The following is a 22,500-nucleotide window of genomic DNA, read 5'->3' as shown; positions in this document are numbered from 1 at the left end:
CATGTGACTAACTACCGTACAACAGGATCTGGAACACAGGTTCTCTGCCAACAGGTATTAAAGTGTTGAGTGAAGGTTTCAGTTCCTGGTTGCGTCAGAACCATTGTGATTCTCCTGCACCCAGGAGTGTGTGCCGACACACACGCCAACCACAACAAAAGGCGGCGAGCGCTCTGATGAAGCCGCTCCGCCCACCTGCTTCTAAAGGAGACGACATCGTTGTGGGAGATAAAACGTAGGACTCGAAATAGCGACAGACACCATCTCATTCCTGAGCCCTGGGTGTTTAGTCTATGGAGCACACGCGCGCGCACGCTCGCACACACACACACACAGACAGACACAGTCACACACAGACAGACAGAGACAGACGCACACACACAGACAGACAAAGACACAGACAGACACAGTCACAGACACAGACAGACAGACACAGAGACGCACAGACAGACAGACAGACACAGACACACGGACACAGACACACAGACACACACAGACACGCGTACACTGACACAGACAGACACACAGACACACACAGACAGACAGACACACAGACACACTCACACACACACACACAGACACACAGACACAGACACAGACACAGACACACTCACACGCGCGCGCGCACGCACGCACACACGCACGCACGCACACACCCATCGAGCCTTGTGACCTCGTGATAAGAGGTCGTCTCTCCACTCCTCCCGAAATGAGGAGGTGGGGGGGGTCAGGGAGGGTGTGTGTGTGTGTGTGGGGGGGGGGGGTGTGTCAGGGGGGGTTACTCACATCCAGGACGTACTCCTGCACCACGGCGTGGAGGATGATGGTGATGAAGAAATAGAAGAGGATGGTGGCACAGTCCCTCCAGCCATACTGATACAACGTCACCTCTCCCTCTGGACAAACAGCGTGGGGGGGGGGAGGGGGGGAGGGAGGGAGGGGGGCGGGACACGTATCATGTAGGCAGCACACAGGAGGAACATGTTCTAATGCAAACAGGCTCCCTCTTTCACAAACAAGGACAAACAGTAGAATATATATTCTCTCTCTCTCTCTCTCTCTCTCTCTCTCTCTCTCTCTCAAACAAGGAAAACAGTAGAATATATATTCTCTCTCTCTCTCTCTCTCTCTCTCTCTCCAAACAAGGAAAACAGTAGAATATTTGAGTGGTGTTAGTGTATATACACTATATATATATATATTTACTCTATGGAGACACACACACATACATATATATATTAGTGATGCTCCGATCTGATCGGCGCCGATCGGTATCGGCCGATATGGCCTTGATCGGTTTTGATCGGAGTTCTCAAAACGGCCGATCAAACATGACCGATCAGTTTACAAAATGGCGTCGCCAGTCTGGAAATATTACACAGTGTCGGAAAGAGACAACAAATATGCCGTTTGTAATGTCTGCTCAAAAGAAATACCTCGGGGAGGAACGCACGCAAGGTCTTTCAATACCACGAATATCATACGGCATTTGCTGCGTTCGTCGATTCGCTCAGAGAGCGCCGAAGCGCACACTGGGCTCAACGTCATAAAGGGACCGAGTGCTTTGATTGGACGAGAGGCGTTCCACGAGTGCTGGTCAGAGTTCCAGCGCGACTTCACGAGCGTAGTGTAGGTAGTGTTCACCGACGTCATGTGACCCCGCGAGCAGGAAGTCACTTGGCCCATAGCAACAACAACTATTAGCGCGTGAGTTTTAGGTCTTCCTCTGTGCACCTTGCACAAGTGTAGATAGCGAGCGACTTTTCAGCAGCAGGACATATTTTAGATGATAAGAGGAACAGGCTGAGTGCCAAAAACGCTGAGATGCTTGTATTTCTCAAGGCTAATCTGCCAGTGATGCTGCTTAATCAGAAGTAAGGTTTGAGTCTGAAATCTCCTTAGGTGCAATGTTTTGTTTTTTTGTTTTATTGATTATTGCTGACTTGCTGTCTTATCTCCTCCTAAATATGACTTGAAACTGACTGACTTGAAACAGTATTTTATATTTGGCTATAGCCTGTTTATGTTGCAGTTTAGTTTGGGTATGTTTATTGTTCCTCAGGAAAGCTACAGTTACAGTATAAGCTCCAAGTTCTCTAAGAGCCCCTAGTTCCTCTCATTCGAGTGGAATGTTGCACATTTGATGTGACAGTGTACATTTTATTTATTATGATTTTTATTTTCACATTTTATTTGTTTTTCCTGAAGTAAGCTACAGGTGGTTGTGAATTCAATAAAACAGATGGTCGTCAATTCATGATACTTTCTCATCTCCTAATTTCATTTAAATACTTAATATACAATGTCAATGGTGTTAAGAATAATTTAAAACATAAATAATGCTACACAATAAATAGAATGCTTCAATTGCCATTTTCGACGCTGTGATCGGTGATCGGTGATATCGGATCGACAGATCACTGATTCCAGTGATCGGTGATCGGCACCAAAAACCCTGATCGGAGCATCTCTAATATATATATATATATATAGGCCCTGCTCCTTATACAAACCTGGGGACAGGGTGCTGATGTTGTACTGGGGTTGGATAAACAGAATGGCCGTCTTTGCTGTTGCCTAGAAGAAGGGAAGTTAAGCAAAAATTATAATAATTTTTAAAAAAAGAACGAGTGATATGAATGCGCGAGATGTAACGTCTTATGACACATGACACTTGGGTTTTAAATGACTTCCTCATTCATAAAAAAAATCAAGTAGGTCACACAGAGAGAGAGAGCCTAATATGGTAAAAGAAAAAAAAGACAAGTCATAGCTTCTGGTCTTGGACATGTGTGTGTGTGTGTGTGTGTGTGTGTGTCTGACTGTCCATATAGGCTACCCCCCCCCCCCCCCCCCACCCCCACCTCCCACCCCGCCCCAAGAAGCTCTTCCAAGAGGGGGGCAAACTTCTTCAAATACCTCCCACTTTGCGGAAATTTGACGCTGTTGCGCTTCGGAAGTGATTCGTCGGCATGACAAGGCACGCATTGACGACGCACGCCGCGAGCTACTTCTACTGTAAAAGCTCGAGCCCACTAAACAAGCTGCCAACATTCCACATGCGCTCGGGGAACGCAGGTGCCTTTACCGGACTGACGCTCGGGTTCATGAGGGGGGGGGGGGGGGGGGGGCTCTGGTGTATATGAGAGAGGGGGGGGGCTCTGGTGTATATGAGAGAGGGGGGGGGCTCTGGTGTGTATGAAGGGGGGGGCTCTGGTGTATATGAGAGGGGGGGGCTCTGGTGTATATGAGAGGGGGGGGCTCTGGTGTATATGAGAGAGGGGGGGCTCTGGTGTATATGAGAGGGGGGGGGCTCTGGTGTATATGAGAGGGGGGGGCTCTGGTGTATATGAGAGAGGGGGGGCTCTGGTGTATATGAGAGAGGGGGGGCTCTGGTGTATATGAGAGAGGGGGGGCTCTGGTGTATGAGAGAGGGGGGGGCTCTGGTGTATATGAGAGAGAGGGGGGGGGCTCTGGTGTATATGAGGGGGGGGGCTCTGGTGTATATGAGGGGGGGGGCTCTGGTGTATATGAGGTAGGGGGGCTCTGGTGTATATGAGGTAGGGGGGGCTCTGGTGTATATGAGGTAGGGGGGGCTCTGGTGTATATGGGGGGGGGGCTCTGGTGTATATGAGAGGGGGGGGCTCTGGTGTATATGAGAGAGGGGGGCTCTGGTGTATATGAGGTAGGGGGGGCTCTGGTGTATATGAGGGGGGGGGCTCTGGTGTATATGAGAGAGGGGGGGGCTCTGGTGTATATGAGAGGGGGGGGCTCTGGTGTATATGAGAGAGGGGGGGGGCTCTGGTGTATATGAGGAGGGGGGCTCTGGTGTATATGAGCAGGGGGGGGCTCTGGTGTATATGAGAGAGGGGGGGGGCTCTGGTGTATATGAGAGAGGGGGGGGCTCTGGTGTATATGAGGAGGGGGGGGGGGCTCTGGTGTATATGAGAGAGGGGGGGGCTCTGGTGTATATGAGAGGGGGGGCTCTGGTGTATATGAGAGAGGAGGGGGGGCTCTGGTGTATATGAGAGAGGAGGGGGGGCTCTGGTGTATATGAGAGAGGGGGGGGGCTCTGGTGTATATGAGAGAGGGGGGGGGCTCTGGTGTATATGAGAGAGGGGGGGGGCTCTGGTGTATATGAGAGGGGGGGCTCTGGTGTATATGAGAGAGGGGGGGGCTCTGGTGTATATGAGGGGGGGGGCTCTGGTGTATATGAGAGAGGAGGGGGGGCTCTGGTGTATATGAGAGAGAGGGGGGGGCTCTGGTGTATATGAGAGAGGGGGGGGCTCTGGTGTATATGAGAGAGGGGGGGCTCTGGTGTATATGAGAGAGGGGGGGGCTCTGGTGTATATGAGAGAGGGGGGGCTCTGGTGTATATGAGAGAGGGGGGGGCTCTGGTGTATATGAGAGAGGGGGGGGGCTCTGGTGTATATGAGAGAGGGGGGGGCTCTGGTGTATATGAGAGAGGGGGGGGGCTCTGGTGTATATGAGAGGGGGGGGGCTCTGGTGCATATGAGGGGGGGGGGCTCTGGTGCATATGAGAGAGGGGGGGGGCTCTGGTGTATATGAGAGGGGGGGCTCTGGTGTATATGAGAGAGGGGGGGGGCTCTGTACAAGAGGGGGGGGCTCTGGTGTATATGAGAGAGAGGGGGGGCTCTGGGTGTATATGAGAGAGGGGGGGGCTCTGGGTGTGCATGGCGGGGGGGCTCTAGTGTATATGAGGTGGGGCGGGGGGGGCTCTGTACAAGAGGGGGGGGGGCTCTGTACAAGAGGGGGGGGGGGCTCTGGTGTGCATGGGTCTATTCAGAGAGTTCGGGTTAGGGAACTATTCAGTGTTTCACTCTTTCCGAAACTTGAAAGCACCACCAAGGAAACCCCCGCCATAGCCACAATAACGAGCAGACCTCGCTTGTCAAACGGTGAGGCGAGGAGGGAGGGAGGAGGGGGGTTCCGGATTCCAGACTGAAACCCCTAAAATAAACATAATAAATCAGAATGCAAAAAAAAAAAAAAAAAAAAACGGGGCCACCTTGGCCAAACCGTCCAACTGCGGAACTGCGGAGGACAGGAGGACACAGAGACACTGAATTCATTCGTCAGTGACCTTTCCTTCCCCCCCCCCCTCCACCCCACCCCACCCCCCAAAAAATCATCTGACCCGTCCACGAATTTTCAACCAACAGGCTCCCAAAATATGTCATTGAAGGACTATTGTTCCATCCTCCTTTCACATAATAAGGAATGGAAATCGTTCTTTAATGACACCCAACATTCTCGGTCGCATGAAAACGAACGTGGTGGTGGTGGAAGACAATTCGTCTCACGGGTGGGTGGGGGGCAACCCTAACCCCAGTAGCACCGGGAAGCGACCCACCAACCTCCTGTCCTAGTGTGAGTCTCCTGTTTCAGACCAGCCCCGAGCTGCGGCAGATTGAGACGTGGCAGTAAAAGTGAGGATCAGACCAGCAGGGCTCTGCCCGGGAACAACCTCTCACTTTCTCCTAAACCAGGAGGATCGTTGAATACATCAGAATGTGTTTCTACAGACAGATAATCATTTGATCGGATTATGAAACGACGCAGTCATGTTTGATGTTTGTAAACACCCCAACCCAAACTAATATGATTAAAGTTGTGGGACGTCAGTGTTTCGCAGCAGCGACAGACAGACAGACAGACAGACAGGCAGACAGGCAGACAGGCAGAAGAGTTAGTTTGTTGATTCTGAACACAACCCGATCATTCATTTATTAGGGATTGCAAAAAAAAATTTTTTAGCAAACTATGAGCCCCGCTTAAAAAGTCCCGTTATAACCACTGACACACACTCGTACCGATTAAAGATTAACTGCATCTTCATGTGAGGATGAAGGAGAGAGGAAGAGTTTTGTGCAGTAAAAAAAAAAAAGTGAACTCTGTAACTTTGATAAGACTGTCATGTGAGCTCGTTTACACACGGCGATCAAACCGAATCACGCTTTAGTTCGGAGTGGAAGATCGGATACATTGTAGCACTGTTCACTGAACTAAAAACGTTCCAAATTCCACAAATGTATCCACTTTATCCACCCTCTCTGCAAGAGCACATTAAAACATTCAACTGCAAACTAAGTTGCAACAAAGTTACACTGCTGCAAACCAACTTTCATGAGAACCAGATGGAAGAGTTGACATGTAGTCCAGCTCCATGCCTTTAGTAACTCTCATAGATCAGATCTCTCTGCGGACCTGCCAACACTCAACAGCTGAGTGAGTCTACAGGAAAAAGACTGAGAATAGAAGAGTTTCATCTCACCTCAAACATCAGTCCGATCAAAACCAAGATCACCAAACTAAAGACGATATCGGCGTGATTCTGAATTAAGAACTCCTGGCTGAAGAAAGGGTAACTCTTGTTTCTCCTCCGGAATGCCATTTCTGCAGAATGAAAGTTTTTTTTTTCTCCTACTTTTTTCTTAATCCAGAAATGTTCTGACTGGAGTTAACTTTTCTGCTCGGCTTCTGCGCATGTGCGGTGTCTTAAAGGGGACGTTGGAGAAATTCCTTATTAAAGGCGAAGTTGGTTTTTCCTTTTTTCTTCCAACTTCACACAACTTCACACGTACAACCTTTCAAATCATTCATATTTTCCTTTAAACAACCAGGATATTTTTCAGATATGTTTTTTTTTAAATTATTATTATTTATCGTTTCTTTTGGTATATAAAATAAAACTGCTTTCAAACATTACCTTTTTTCAAAGGACACTTTGGGACACTAAGGGACTCACCTACACCATTTAGTTGTGACTGGAAATAACATGCTAATTCATACATTCATTTAGATAAATAAATGAATTTATATAACAGGAACTATCCGCTCACAGACACCAATTAAAAAGAGAGGCTTGAATGTGTGAACACTAGATACAGCACAGCAAAACAATATATTGTGAAATATGTGTAAAGTTAAGCAATACAGAGACGATATACTAGTTGACAAGCTAAGTTTGAATATATATATTTTTAAGAGAGAGAGGGGAATTCAAGCACTTTCAAGACCTTGATTTATTTTTCTCAAATTCACAAACTTTCAAGGATTTCAAGGACCCGTGGGAACCCTGCATGCTAATTCATACATTCATTTAGATAAACAAATGACAGTAAAAACAACGTTTTTTCACCCCAAAATGACATTTATTGCTTTTTAAGCCACCAGTGGCCGTGACTTAAGAATATGTCAGATAGGCAAAGCACCTGAGTGGGAGAAAACTATGAAAACCAGCATCATTTCAGTGTTCTGTGTCTGTATAGATAACATTTAGTCAAAATATGCATTTCCTCCCATAACACAAAGATCAAAATCATTACAGAAAAAACATTGTCACAAAATATGTCTTTGAAAGACTATTTTTCATCCTCCTTCACATAATAAGGAATGAAAACCGTTGTTTAAATACAACCAGTAAGCGCCTGAGACTTAAGTTATTATTATTATATTTTTTCTTTTACAGAGTTGATCTCACTCTCAAAAACAGCATATTAGCAAGTTTGTAACATGTTCAACATGTCTTTGAGACAAAAGAATAAAAAAATATGTTGTTATCGCAACATAAAAGTACCTTAAAAGGAGTTTATTAGCTCTTAGCGGTTAAATACTTACTTAAGTAGTAAGTACAACTTCTTCCCCCAAAAAGGCAAAAATGGTGTCGCATAAAAAGAGAGACACCGGTCAAAAAAACGTCAACATCAAACACAGTTCTGTCAAGTTGACACAGCAGCCCTGTTCGTTAGCAGTGAGTAAATAAGTTCATATGTTGTTCTGTCGGGGGGGGGGGGGCTGAGGAGAGATGATGTCACTCGTTCAGCAGAAATAACAAAAACACATCAGGGGAAAATGGAGAATACAGGAGATGCTTGTGCTTCTAATAAGCCAGCAAACCACTCTGGCTTTGTGCAGGTCAGAGGTCAGCGGAGAAGGACGGAACTTCCAACTTCCAACTGCCACCTTATTTTCTTCTTCTCTCTCCCTCCTCCTCTGTCAGTGACATGAATTTAGAATTTAGAATTTTGCCATTTAGCCAGACACTTTTAGGGGCGGCTGTGGTTCAGGAGGTAGAGCTGCCGTCTAATGATCGCCGGTTCGACCCCCCGGCTGGCCACATGTCGAAGTGTCCTTGGGCAAGACACTGAACCCCAAATTGCTCCCAGTGAGCGGGCCGGCGCCTTGCATGGTAGCTTGCCGCCATTGGTGTGTGAATGGGTGAATGAGAGGCCGTTTTAAAGCGCTTTAGGTAAAAGCGCTATATAAGTGCAGTCCGTTTACCATTTTAATCCAAAGCGATTTACAATTACGAATTACAGGGTTACACTCTCCTTGGAGTAACTGAAGGTTAAGTGTCTTACTCAAGGGCCACACTAGTGGTGGTGTTCCCAGGTCTTACTCAAGGGCACACTAGTGGTGGTGTTCTCAGGTCTTACTCTAGGACCACACTAGTGGTGGTGTTCCCAGGTCTTACTCAAGGACACACTAGTGGTGGTGTTCCCAGGTCTTACTCAAGGACACACTAGTGGTAATGTTACCAGGTCTTACTCAAGGACACACTAGTGGTGGTGTTCTCAGGTCTTACTCAAGGGCACACTAGTGGTGGTGTTCCCAGGTCTTACTCAAGGGCCACACTTGTGGTGGTGTTCCCAGGTCTTACTCAAGGGCCACACTAGTGGTGGTGTTCCCAGGTCTTACTGAAGGGCACACTAGTGGTGGTGTTCCCAGGTCTTACTCAAGGATACACTAGTGGTGGTGTCCCCAGGTCTTACTCAAGGACCACACTAGTGGTGGTGTTCCCAGGTCTTACTCAAGAACACACACTAGTGGTGGTGTTCCTAGGTCGGTCTTACTCAAGGACCACACTAGTGGTGGTGTTCCCAGGTCTTACTCAAGGACACACACTAGTGGTGGTGTTCCCAGGTCGGTCTTACTCAAGGACACACTAGTGGGTGGTGGTGTTTCAGGCAGGGGATTTGAACTCACAACCTTTCCGATTCACCAGTCACACAACTCACTCATCCGCTAGACCCCGCCCCCCCTCCCCCCCTAGAACCCCCCCCCCTCCCTAGAAACCCTCGTCCTCGTCTCGGCGGGACATGATCAGCTGCTTCCTGGGCCCGGTGAGGTGGGGGACGCCGGGAGGCGGGGACGACGACTCCCCCAGACCCCCGCCCCCAGAGGAGGAGTCCAGTTTGGGGGCGGAGGTGCATCGCGCCCCCCCCCCGGCCGCCTGCCCCCTAACGTCCCCCCTGTGCAGGGCCGGGTCGCTGGGTACGGACCTCAGCCCGCCCCCCCCACCCCCCCGGCGGGGGTTGTGGCTGGTGCTGCTGGGGGACTGGGGGTCCGCGCTGTAGTACAGGGTGGAGCAGGACTCGGTGGGGCAGAAGTAGGCCCCCCAGGTGGGGCTGTCCCCCCCCAGCACAGACTTGCCCTCGGGCGAGCTGCGTTTGAAGTCCGAGGAGGAGAGGGGCGACTCGGGCGGGCTCGCCATCTCCAGGCTGTCCTCCTCCTCCTCCTCGTCCTCCTCGTCCTCCTCTTCCTCCTCGGTCTGGTCGTCGCTGACGCTCTGGAACTCCTCCTTGCAGTCCGACAGCGGCGCCACCCCGCCCCCCGGCCCCTGCGACTCGGAGAGGGAGACCCCGACGTCGTCGCGGCTCCCCGCCGCCGTGGTGGGCGTGTTGACGACGCGGCTGTCGCGGCTGTCGCTGCCGCGGGGCCCCAGGGGGTTGAACACGCCCCCCTCCTCCCCCTCCTCCGCCGAGGAGCCCCCCAGCATGGCCGCCAACCCTCCCCCTCTTCCTCCCCCACCTCCCCCTCCTCCTCCTCCTACTACTGCGGAAGAGGGGGAGGAGGAGGAAGAGCCGTACGCCCGGTTGATCTTCCCCAGGTCGCCCGTCTTCAGCGCCAGGCGGATCAGGAGCCAGTGGTGGTGCCGGCAGGGGCAGGAACTGTCGGGTCGGACCCCGCAGCTCCCTGGGTGGTCCGCCAGAGACCCCGCCACCCCCTGGAGGGAGAAGCAGCCGTGGTCGTGCAGGGAGAAGGGCGCCGGGGGGGCCAGTGGGGCCGGTGGCAAGCTCTTGTCCCCGCCCCCCCCCAAGGAGAAGGAGGAGGACTCGACCCGCTCCAGACAGGCGCTGCCCAGGTGGCTGCTGCTGTGGGGGTCCGCGCTGTGCAGGGCCCCCCCCACTCCGCAACACCGCCCCTGGGAGATCTCCGTGGACTTGGGGTGGAGGAAGCGGTAGTAGAGGAGGAGGGAGGTGGAGCCTGGGGATGGGGAGGGAGGGGAGGGAGGGGGGGGGGAGAGGAAGAGAGAGAGAGAGGGAGGGAGGGGAGAGGGGAGAGAGAGAGGGAGGGAGGGGAGAGGGGAGAGAGAGAGGGAGAGAGGGGGGGAGGGGGGGAGAGAGAGAGCAGAGGTGAGGTGAGAGGTGAGACTTCTGACTCACTGCTGTACACAGTCAGTGTGAACTGTGAAGGTGGCGGTTTCTAATAGCAGGAAACGCACAGGAAACAGAATACAACAGACCTGTTGTTTTCTTAAATCTAAAGCCCCCACCACCTCAGAGACAGATGATAATAATAATAATAATAACTTTTTAGTTGTATAGCGCTTTTCCTGCAAACGTTGCATATGTGGCCTTAGAAGAACACATCTCTAGTCCTCCTCACCTCACATGACCTCACCTTATATTAAACAGCTTCAACCACTTTTTCTAACATCTCTGTTCTCTGGCATAACATGAAGCTTTTTAAAAACTAATATTTGACCTTTATTTTACCTGATAAAATCAATTGAGAACAAATTCACATTTACAATGATGTCGTCCCCCCCGGCAAGAATAAAAACAAACATATAAAACTGAAATACAAACACACACAAGGGGTCAACACAGAACAATACACACAATACATGAGGCAACGGCCAACAATGTCAACTAAACTAAATGTGTGAAAAGAGAGAGGGAGGGAGGGGGGGGTTGTGTGTGTCTGTGTGTGCGTGTGCGTGTGTGTATGTGGCTTGAATAAGAAGACCTACTAACCTATGTGTGAAAAGAGAGAGGGAGGGGAGGGGGTTGTGTGTGTGTCTGTGTGTGTATGTGGCTTCTTCAAAGAAGACGTTGAAGGAAACACAAACCCCAGACAGACCAGGGGGGGGGGGGGGGGGTGGAGGGGGGGGGGTGACTCACCTAGGAGGAAGCTGCACAGCACGGCGGTGGGGAGGGTCATGTTATCCCACGATGCCTCGTGCAGGAAGTCAGAGGCGGCCAGCAACAGAATGGCGTTCTCCAGCAGCATGACCTATAGGAGAGGAGGAGGGGTCACCACATCAGGTTATGACTGGGGGGGGGGGGGGCAGCATGACCTATAGGAGAGGAGGCGGGGGGGTCATCAGGCTATGATCACGTCTGAGACGGGGGAAGGGGGGGGGGGCAGGCGGGGCTCATGTGACGGTAAGATGAGGAGGTATGTGTGTGACAATGCGATGCGATGCGTATGAGTGTGTGTGTGTGTGTGTGTGTATGAGAGAGAGAGAGACACAGAGTGTGTGAGTGTGTGTGTATGAGAGAGAGAGAGAGAGAGAGACAGAGTGTGTGAGTGTGTGTGTGTGCATGCGTGTGTCCGTCCGTGAGTGTGTGACTGTGTGTGTGTGTGTGTGTGTGTGTGTGTGTGTGTGCGGATGTGTGTGTGTGACACCCGAGAGAATACGGATTCTCTCCCCCCCCCCCCCCCCTCCCTCCCTCCCTCCCTCCCTCCCCCCCTCCCTCCCTCCCCCCCTCCCTCCCTCCCCCCCCTCCCTCCCCCCTCTCCTCTCACCACGTAGAATCCCGCCATCCGGAAGCGCGACGGTCCGTCTTTCACGTTGAGGAAGAAGAAGATGTGAACGGCGCCCATGACGGCGTTGAACATCCTCCAGCACCACGGCCCGGTGCAGATGTCTGGTTGCTGGGAGACCAGCCAGCAGGACGCCGTTAGCCAATGGATACCTGGAGGTCAGCGTAAAAATAGACACCCACCACAACCACCCACCAGCAGAAGTGAATTACACAGCAGCAGCAGTGCACTGTGGGAATACACAAGTAGCAGCAGCAGTATAACGCTGTTGTCACTGTGACACAGCAGAAAACACTAGAACACGCTAGAAAGCGCCGCAGGACAGCAACGCATCGTCGCAACGTGAGATGTGTGTGCCTCTCTCTCTTTTGAGAGGGTTCCAGAGAGAGAAAGAGAGAGAGAGAGAGAACTCACAAATGTTTACCTTCAACACTAGAACAGCCACAGTGGAGTCACGGTGACGGCTTTGCATATCTTTGCACTCGATCAAATTTCAGGACCGTCCTTTCATGACTTTTCCTATATATGTGTCCTTACATTTTCGAAATCACATCAGGCATGAAGCTATTTTAAGCTAGCATGAAGCTATTTTCCAGTTTTTCTGTGTAGGAGGCTAGCAGGCTAATTTACAAGAAGTGCCCTCTAGTGATCATTGTGTGTAAGTAGCAGATTACCATTGTAAAGAGAGAGGCGGCTCTAATAGTAGGTAAAATCGGCACGGCTGTTCTAGTGTTAACAAACGAACAAACCGTGAGGCAGTTTTTTTTGTTCTGTTCACCAATTCCGGGTGTTAAAATGTGGAGATGTTGATATGATTGGTTGGATTCAGATCCGTTGTGACCAGATCTGTGTGAAAAGGAGGTTCTACTTGATTTGACCTAATTCTTTTTACGGCGCAAAGGAGTCACAAAGGTCAAAGGTCAAAGGTCAAAAAGGCGACCTGGATAAATGTTTGATGGTTAAGAAGCTCCAACGTCAACACGTATACATATACTTACAACCTTTTAATCACAATCTCTCTCTATCCCTCTCCCTCCCTCTCCCCCTCTCCCTCTCCCTCTCCCTCTCTCCCTCTCCCTCTCCCTCCCAGTCCCTCTCCCCCCCACCCCCTCTCACCTGCCACGGCCAGGACCCACCAGTTGAAGACCCGGGTGAAGACCATCAGGCTGGCCACGCGCGCCCCCAGCATGCCCATCCTCCACAGCAGCTGGCACAGCAGGGCGGCGGGCGGCATGGCCAGGTGGCCCGGCCGGATCAGGCTGCACGCCCGGCCGAACAGCACCAGGGCCCACGACACCGACAGCAGGCACAGGGCGCAGCAGTAGGCCACTGTGGAGGGGGGGGGGAGAGGGAGGGGGAGGGGGGGGGGGGGGAAGGTGGAGGGGGGAGAGAGAGGGAGGGAGGGGGAGAGAGAGGGAGAGAGAGAGAGGAGGTACAGAGAGAGAGAGAGACAGAGAGACACAGAGAGACACAGAGAGAGAGAAAGAGACAGAGAGACACAAGACACAGAGAGAGAGAGACAGAGAGAGAGAGAGAGAGATAAGGAGGTACAGAGAGAGAGAGACAGAGAGAGAGAGAGAGAGAGAGAGTGAGAGAGAGAGAGAGGAGGTACAGAGAGAGATAGAGGTCGTAAGGGGAGAGGGGTTATTCATCAGCAACAGACCCAGAGAGAAAAGCCACACCACCAAGCCCCTTAGCCAAAGAGCCCCAACCGCCCAACTGCCAAATCTTTGTTGTAGTTTTATATCAAATATGCTGAGAATTGAAGTTTATCTCTACATTCTGGGAAATGGAGGAGGCACTAAGGAAGGCCTTCCCTTCCTGTAGTGTAGGAGATGTGCCAATTCTATGGCGCAGTGAACAATTCTGACTGTGGACAGTGCCTTACCTGGGGAGTCCAGAGAGAGAGAGAGAGAGAGAGAGAGAGAGAGAGAGAGAGAGAGACAGAGAGAGAGAGGGAGGTACAGAGAGAGAGAGAGAGAGAGAGAGAGAGACAGAGAGAGAGAGAGACAGAGAGAGAGAGGGAGGTACAGAGAGAGAGAGAGACAGAGAGAGAGAGAGACCGAGAGAGAGACAGAGAGAGACAGAGAAAGAGAGACAGAGAGAGAGACAGAGAGAGACAGAGAGAGACAGAGAGAGACAGAGAGAGACAGAGAAAGAGAGAGAGAAGGAGATACAGAGAAGGAGATACAGAGAGGGAGAGAGAGAGACAGAGAGAGACAGAGAGAAGGAGGTACAGAGAGGGAGAGAGAGAGAGAGAGACAGAGAGAGAGAGAGACAGAGAGAGAGAGAAGGAGGTACAGAGAGAGAGAGAGAAGGAGGTACAGAGAGAGAGAGAGAGAGAAGGAGGTACAGAGAGAGAGAGAGACCACCCTACCTGGGGAGTCCAGGCCCACGTCGGTGGTCACCACCACGTACATCTGCAGCAGGGCCTGGGGGAGGGTGAGGACCAGCGCCTCTAACAGGCGCAGGGCGGACACGTCAGCCTGCTCCATCACCGCAGAGCCCAGCTGGTCCGCAGAGCCGCGCATGTCCCACACCGACTCCATGCAGTCCCACAACCTGCCACCAGAGGGCGAGAGAGGGCAGAGACCAAAAAGCAGTCAGGTTGTTGAACAGCTGAACCGTGCGCACTGCACTTGGCACTTTCCACCCTGCACGAAGCACCTCGTAACGTGTTGTTGTTTGTTTGTGTTGTGGACTATGTTTGTTGTGTGTGATACTACAGAGAGAGACGAGGCTGAATTTATTCAATGTCGCCTTTTGATACTACGGGAGACATTGGACATTATAGAACTAGGATCACTAGGCCATTACACCATACTCGTGTTTTGAGATTTGTGTTGACAGGAAAATGGACCCGGGTGCTGATGAGGCACTCTCAGCTCCAAATAGCACCTAGAGCAGTACTGGAACCGGTACAAGGGTGTACCAGGACCACCATCAGGTTGTATTGCTGTCATCTTTATTGTCTTTATTGTGTTGTTGCATCATAACTATGCCTAAGATTCTCTTTTGGCAGGACCTGTGACCATCCGGATGCAGAACGATGCAAATATAACACTAAATTTATGGACAGAGTGTACGCCGATAATATGCAAGGAATTTTTCCTGGATACATGGTGTACAGGTTTTTGCCCTTGCTTGCTTGCTTTGTGCCGGTGGTCCTTGGCCTCCCCTTGGGGACCGCTGGGTACTGGTAGGCAAACTGGCTAGTAGTCGCTCTATTGGTAGAGGGCTGCAAGGGAATTTTTTCCTGGCTACATAGTATACAGGTTTTTACTTTTGCCTGCTCGCGGCTCTGTCAGTATTGATTGATTGACTGATTGACTGAACATTTTCATTGTGTGAAGCGCATTGAGTTGCATCTTGTAAGAAATGCGCTATACAAATAAAATTTGATTTGATTTGATTTGATTTGAAGAATGTCATCGTATTCATACATATGACAATAAACTTGAACTTGGGGCGGCTGTGGCGCAGGAGGTAGAGCCGCCATCTAATGATCGCCATGTTGGCAGATCGGCGGTTCGAACCCCGGGTGGCCACATGTCATAGTGTCCTTGGGCAAGACACTGAACCCCAAATTGCTCCCAGTGAGCGGGCCGGCCGGCGCCTTGCATGGTAGCTTGGCCGCCATTGTTGTGTGAATGTGTGTGTGAACGGGTGAATGAGAGGCCATTGTAAAGCGCTTTGGATGAAGGCGCTATATAAGTGCAGTCCATTTGAACTTCAACTTGAGATATTATTCTACTCTACACACTACACTACACTACAGTCTCTAAGGACAAAAGTGCAAAAGTGGGATGATGATGATGTTGTTGTTGCTGGTCATCTGACATGGGGATGGATAGCAGCTATGAGCTAATTCTAGATGGAAATCTAGATGGAGTCCAAATCTCTAATTCTCTTACGGTCTTAATCGACGGTAAATAAACAAAATCCCGGGGGTTTGTTGTGGATCGATTAGGAGTCAGAACAGCTTGTGTCACTCACCTCCGGTGTCGTTCTAGAGGGCAGACAGGACGCTGGAACAGAACTTCAAACTGATGCAATCGGTTGCTTTTTGAAAACGATTTTTTTCTACTTCACATCAAACCCTCAAAAACACTAGTAGGCCGAACCTAAATGGACTGTACTTATATAGCTATGCCTTTATCCAAAGCGCTTTACAACGGCCTCTCATTCACCCGTTCACACACACATTCACACACCAATGGCGGCAAGCTACCATGCAAGGCGCCGGCCGGCCCCGCTCACTGGGAGCAATTTGGGGTTCAGTGTCTTGCCCAAGGACACTTCGACATGCGGCCAGCCGGGGCTCGAACCGCCGAACTGCCGACCTTGCGATCATTAGACGGCGGCTCTACTTCCTGAGACACAACCGCCCCTTAGAGGCGAGAGTCTTGGTGAGCTACTCTCTCCTCTATCTCTCTACCTCTCTACATCTCTATCTCTCTACCTCTCTACATCTCCATCTCTCTACCTTTCTACATCTCTATCTCTCTATCTCTCTACCTTTCTACATCTCTATCTCTCTACCTCTCTACCTCTCTATCTCTCTATCTCTCTACATCTCTATCTCTCTACCTTTCTACATCTCTACATCTCTACATCTCTATCTCTCTATCTCTCTATCTCTCTACCTCTCTACCTCTCTATCTCTCTACATCTCTCTACATCTCTATCTCTCTACATCTCTACCTCTCTACATCTCTATCTCTCTACCTTTCTACATCTCTACATCTCTACCTTTCTACATCTCTACATCTCTATCTCTCTGCATCTCTACCTCTCTACATCTCTATCTCTCTACATCTCTATCTCTCTATCTCTCTACCTCTCTACATCTCTATCTCTCTACATCTCTATCTCTCTATCTCTCTACATCTCTATCTCTCTACCTTTCTACAACTTTATCTCTCTACCTTTCTACATCTCTATCTCTCTACCTCTCTACATCTCTACCTCTCTACCTCTCTACCTCTCTACCTCTCTACATCTCTACCTCTCTACCTCTCTACCTCTCTACATCTCTACCTCTCTATCTCTCTACCTTTCTACATCTCTATCTCTCTACCTCTCTACATCTCTATCTCTCTATCTCTCTACCTCTCTACCTCTCTATCTCTCTACCTTTCTACATCTCTATCTCTCTACCTTTCTACATCTCTATCTCTCTATCTCTCTACATCTCTATCTCTCTACCTTTCTACATCTCTATCTCTCTATCTCTCTACATCTCTATCTCTCTACCTCTCTACATCTGGCTTTCTGGTGTTATCCGTGACAGATTTCTTTCTTCTCTTTTATACGTGTATGCTTTTATACGTGTATGCTTTTATAAGTGTATGCTTTTATACGTGTATGATGCTTTTTAGCCTCCTTTGGAGCTGATAACTGTATACCCCTTTTTTTTAAACGTAAATTCATTCATTCATTCATGCATGGCTCAGTTCCCAGGTCAGTTCAGATCCTAAGTCCCTCATAGAAACATTGTCTTAGAGAGGTGAGAGTCTGTTGAGCTCATGACTCAGTCCAAGGTCAGGGTTCACGACTCAGTCCAACGTCCGGGGTTCATGACTCAGTCCAAGGTCAAAGGTCAGGGGTTCACGACTCAGTCCAAATTCAAAGGTCAGGGTTCATGACTCAGTCCAAGGTCAAAGGTCAGGGGTTCACGACTCAGTCCAAGGTCAAAGGTCAGGGTTCATGACTCAGTCCAAGGTCAGGGTTCATGACTCAGTTCCAAGATCAGGGGTTCACGGCTCAGTCCGAGGTCAGGGTTCAGAGGTCAGGGGTTCATGACTCAGTCCAAGGTCAAAGGTCAGGGGTTCATGACTCAGTCCAAGGTCAAAGGTCAGTGTTCATGACTCAGTTCATGGTCAGGGGTCAGGGGTTCATAACTCAGTCCAAGGTCAAAGGTCAGGGGTTCCTGACTCAGTCCAAGGTCAGAGGTTCATGACTCCTCACCTCTGGAAGATGCCCAGGTGCAGCAGGTGTGTGAGGTACAGGAAGCAGCGCAGCTCCTCCCCGTCGTCATGGTACCAGCGGAGGCTCAGCACCTGCACCGCCGTCCCCGGCAGCAGCAGCCCCAGGGTAAGCCCCGCCCACTGCGTCTCCTCGTTCCACAGATAAAACCCTACACAGTAAAAGACTGACAGAGAGCACACACACATATATACACACACACACACACACATATACACACACACACACACACATATATACATATACACATACACACGCATACACACATACACACACACGCACGCAGGCAAGAACACACACACACACATATACATACACATATACACATACACACACACATACACACACACACACACACACACATACACATATACACATACACATACACACACACGCACACACACACAGATGGACAGACGCATACACACACATGCACACACACGGACGGACACACGCACACACACATGCACACACACGGACGGACACACACACACACACACACACAGGGAGAGAAACAGATCAATAATCCATAACCAATTATCATACTAGTGCATTAGTAAATAGTGCATTAGTAAATAGTGCATTAGTAAATAGTGCATTAGTAAATAGTGCATTAGTAAATAGTTACAATTGCAACAGCAGCATTCTTTAGCATTACTCACTAATAATTCCATTCATGACATTCTTTATTAACACAGATGACAGCAAGACGTTTGTAGCGGGACCTTCTGATGGGATAGAATAGTGTACGATGTACGTTCAGCTTTATGGAAACTCATGTTGACAGAGGGAGAGGGGAGGGGGGAGGGAGGGAGGGGGGGAGAGGGAGAGGGAGGGGGAGGGGGAGGGAGAGAGAGGGAGGGGGGCGAGAGAGAGAGACAGAGAGAGAGAGAAGTACCGGTAGGTACAGAGAGGGAGAGAGAGATAGAGAGAGAGAGAGAGAGAGAGAAGTAGGTACAGAGAGGGAGAGAGAGATAGAGAGATAGAGAGAGAGAGAGAGAGAGAGACAGATAGAGAGAGACAGAGAGAGAGAGAGAGAGAGAGAGAGAGAGAGAGAAGGAGATACAGAGGGGGAGAGAGAGAGAGACAGAGAGAGAGAGAGAGAAAGAGAGAGAGAGAGAGAGACAGAGTTAAAGAGAGAGAGAGACAGAGTTAAAGAGAGAGAGAGAGAGAGTGAGAGAGAGAAGGAGATACAGAGGGGGAGAGAGAGAGAGAGAGAAGTAGGTACAGAGAGAGAGAGAAGTAGGTACAGAGAGAGAGAGAGAGAGAGAGAGAGAGAGAGAGAAGTAGGTACAGAGAGAGAGAGAGAGAGAGAGAGAGAGATAGTGACACAGACACTTCAAAGCCTAAACACATCAATGTCCCTTCCAGGCAGACAGAGGAGAGTGCAGTGAGACATTGATTACTATCATCATAGTTTTTGGGGGTCTTTTTTCTACTGATCCTCGAGGCTACGGTCGGTCGGTCGGTCGGTCGGTCGGTAAGCCTATTTTTACGCGGCCGAAAAATCAGTGAACCCGAAGCCAAAGTCGTCGTACGAGCAGCAGACAGTCACCTCCACTCTGGGCCCCGCGTCCTTGTCATCGATCTGCTGACTCAGGGCATCTCATGCGCCACACACCTGAATGCTAGAACAGCCATGAGGGGTCATTTGACCCCTGTGAGTAAAACAAATATTATTATGTATTATATCTTCGCACTCGATCAAATTTCAGGACCCTCCTTTCATTACTTTTCCTAGATATGTGCGTTCTACCACCCCAGTATCCTTACATTTTCGAAATCACATCAGGATAAGCTAGTATGAAGCTATTTTGACGTTTTTCTGTGTAGGAAGCAGGCTAATTTTACACGCGGCCAACTAGTGGTCGTTGTGTGTAAATAGCAGCTTGAGCATTGTAAAGAGGCGGCTCTTTTAGTAGGTAAAAAAAGGCACAGCTGTTCTAGTGTTAAACCTCTTAAGCCCGGATGGGTCCATAATTGGGGTTCCAAATTCTGCTTTTATTTTATTTTATTTTATTATTTATTCGATTATGGATTCATTTATCTCTTTGTCATTTAGTTTAGTTAGTTTAGTATGTTATTCTGAACTATAATCTGACCATATCTATCCACACAACACTAACAAGGTGTATCAAACGGCATCCTGCTTTTGCATTTGATCGTCCTAATAGTATACGTTTTATATTATAAATATTATATAATTATGATATTATATAATAATTATATAATAATATAATATAATAATATAATATAATAATATAATATAATTATAATTATATAATATAATAATATATATAATATAATATTATAATATATATAATATAATATAATAATATTATTATTATTATTATTATATAATATATATTATATTATTATTATTATTATCCTTATATATAAGGAAATTAGACAAATATTGCATTCTTCTGTGGTCCGTGAGCGTTTCCAGGACAACAGAGCGTCATCCAGTGTGCTCGGGACAGATGCGCGCCATATGTCATCACCTGGTAATTACACAAGTTACCTAGGCTACTGTCTGATATCGCTATAATTGATAACCTCAATGAATCAATACGGGCTATTTGACATTCTATGCACGCGGGATGTGACATTTCAGCGTGACTCAAGCCGATTCCGTATCACGCATTGACTGTATTCTCCTATGTCCCTTATGACGAGGGAGGTCACATACATAATATGGCAGTATGCAACTATGCATGCGTGCATGAATCTGTCTGATGGTGATAGAGGTCGCACATGCTGTTCATGCACATTCAACCAAAAAAAAAAAAAACGCACACAGCAGCAGCGAAGCAATGTGGCTGTGATGGACCGTGGATAACCGTCCAGATCGCAGCCATATGCGCACATTAAAGCACTACTACTAACATCTTAACCTAAAAAACACACAAGACTTTAACGTTCAATATTCAAGTCACCGAAGCCATAACAGGGTTCTTGTATGTTCACCATCCAACGAGACAAGATGCATTTAAAGCATTTTTAATAAGAACTCACTGTGGATGGATGTAGCCCGGAATGCTACGGTAACTTAGCATTGATTCTATGCCCACTTACTCGCGCTTCTCTCGGCCAGGATCACGAGCGCCGACGCGCCGAACAGCACGGCCTGGCAGAGCGCGACCCAGCAGCCGCTCCGGGGGGGGGAGGGCATCCTCCCCCTCACCCTGCCCACCAGGGGGGGCATCCTCCCCCTCAGCCTGCCGACCAGGGGGGGCATCCTCTCCCTCACCCTGCCCACCAGAGGCCCGACGGTTATCATGGTGGTACGGAGGGACGTGGGCCGAGAGAGAGAATCAACCGGGATACCAGCCGGGGACCATGGTGCATACCGCTGCTGTCATCCTTCTGCCCTCTGTAGGGGTCTCTCTCTCTCTCTGTAGTGACTCCTGCCTGCCTGCCTCCCCCCTCGTCCAAAATACCTGACGTCATTGTGAGATGTTAAAGCGGCAGTGTATCATGTAACCGTTACAGTAATAATAACACTTTTTATCTATATATTTTTAATTCGTTGTCTTATTATGTTGTTAAATGTATATCTGTTTATTTCTAGATATATGTATCTATTCTTGCCGTTTTTATTTTTATTTGTAACTTTTTTTCTTACTATCCGTCTTTTTCTGTCTTTTTTAATGCTATGTGTAAAGCCAAGGACTTTGAATTGTCCCAGTTGTGTGAAATGTGCTATATACAAATAAACGTGCCTTGCCCAATACAGTAGGTGCTACTGCACGAGCTCACAGTAGTCTCGTCACCTTTCTTCCGAGAAGTTTCTTTTTTTTATGATCATAGCCTATGATTACTGACTGAGAGTGAAGGGTGAGTGACGGATGACACATTCCTATGATTCATGATTCACTCATCATTCACTCTCAGTCAGTATTCCTTTTTTTGTATTGGGAATTTAGCAAATTGTCATCAGTTTTAGAAAAATAAAATTAGTCACTAGTGGACCTTTGGAACTGATAACTGTATAACCCCATTTTTAAAATCTGTCAAATAAATTCATCCATTCATTCATAATGAGCCTGACCTACAGACAGAGGACGACAACCTGCATCTCCCCCAACTTTGAACACTGAACACTGGCCTTTACTCTGCTCCACGTGATGGAGGGATGGTGGAGGGATGATGGAGGGATGATGGAGGGATGATGGAGGGATGATAGAGTGTTGATGGAGGGATGATGGAGGGATGATAGAGGGATGATGGAGGGATGATGGAGGGATGGTGGAGGGATGATAGAGGGATGGTGGAGGGATGATGGAGGGATGATGGAGGGATGGTGGAGGGATGGTGGAGGGATGATGGAGGGATGATGGAGGGATGATGGAGGGATGATAGAGGGATGATGGAGGGATGGTGGAGGGATGGTGGAGGGATGATGGAGGGATGATGGAGGGATGATGGAGGGATGATAGAGGGATGATAGAGGGATGATGGAGGGATGATAGAGAGATGATGGAGGGATGATGGAGGGATGGTGGAGGGATGGTGGAGGGATGATGGAGGGATGATGGAGGGATGATGGAGGGATGATGGAGGGATGATAGAGGGGTGATAGAGGGATGATGGAGGGATGATAGAGGGATGATAGAGGGATGATGGAGGGATGATGGAGGGATGATGGAGGGA

General features: G+C 49.1%; 2 protein-coding genes across 2 annotated transcripts in view; both read right to left on the bottom strand.

Moving 5' to 3' along the window:
* tram2 (translocation associated membrane protein 2) overlaps positions 1–6,480 on the bottom strand; it is a 16,078-nt gene extending 9,598 nt beyond the window's left edge. The window contains exons 1-3 of the mRNA XM_080535068.1: positions 6,296–6,480; positions 2,514–2,577; positions 787–896 (exon numbers count right to left, since the gene is read on the bottom strand). Of these exons, the coding sequence (XP_080391194.1) occupies positions 787–896; positions 2,514–2,577; positions 6,296–6,415 (294 nt within the window). The 5' untranslated portion in view covers positions 6,416–6,480. The remainder of the gene's footprint in view (positions 1–786; positions 897–2,513; positions 2,578–6,295) is intronic.
* A 2,611-nt stretch (positions 6,481–9,091) lies between these two features.
* On the bottom strand, positions 9,092–21,019 carry xkr5a (XK related 5a; the record flags this gene model as incomplete). Its single annotated transcript, XM_080533498.1, has 8 exons — positions 9,092–9,825; positions 9,889–10,290; positions 11,211–11,322; positions 11,839–12,008; positions 12,973–13,185; positions 14,234–14,418; positions 17,827–18,010; positions 20,923–21,019. 8 exons carry the CDS (start codon positions 21,017–21,019, stop codon positions 9,092–9,094), a joined length of 2,097 nt encoding a protein of 698 aa, XP_080389624.1.
* Between the last annotated feature and the right edge of the window lie 1,481 nt (positions 21,020–22,500).

This window comes from Nansenia antarctica, assembly GCF_963989245.1.
Source record: "Nansenia antarctica genome assembly, chromosome: 6".
Taxonomy (NCBI): domain Eukaryota; kingdom Metazoa; phylum Chordata; class Actinopteri; order Argentiniformes; family Microstomatidae; genus Nansenia; species Nansenia antarctica.
The sequence above is the reverse complement of the archived record's forward strand: the minus strand, read 5'-3'. Positions and strand labels throughout refer to the sequence as shown.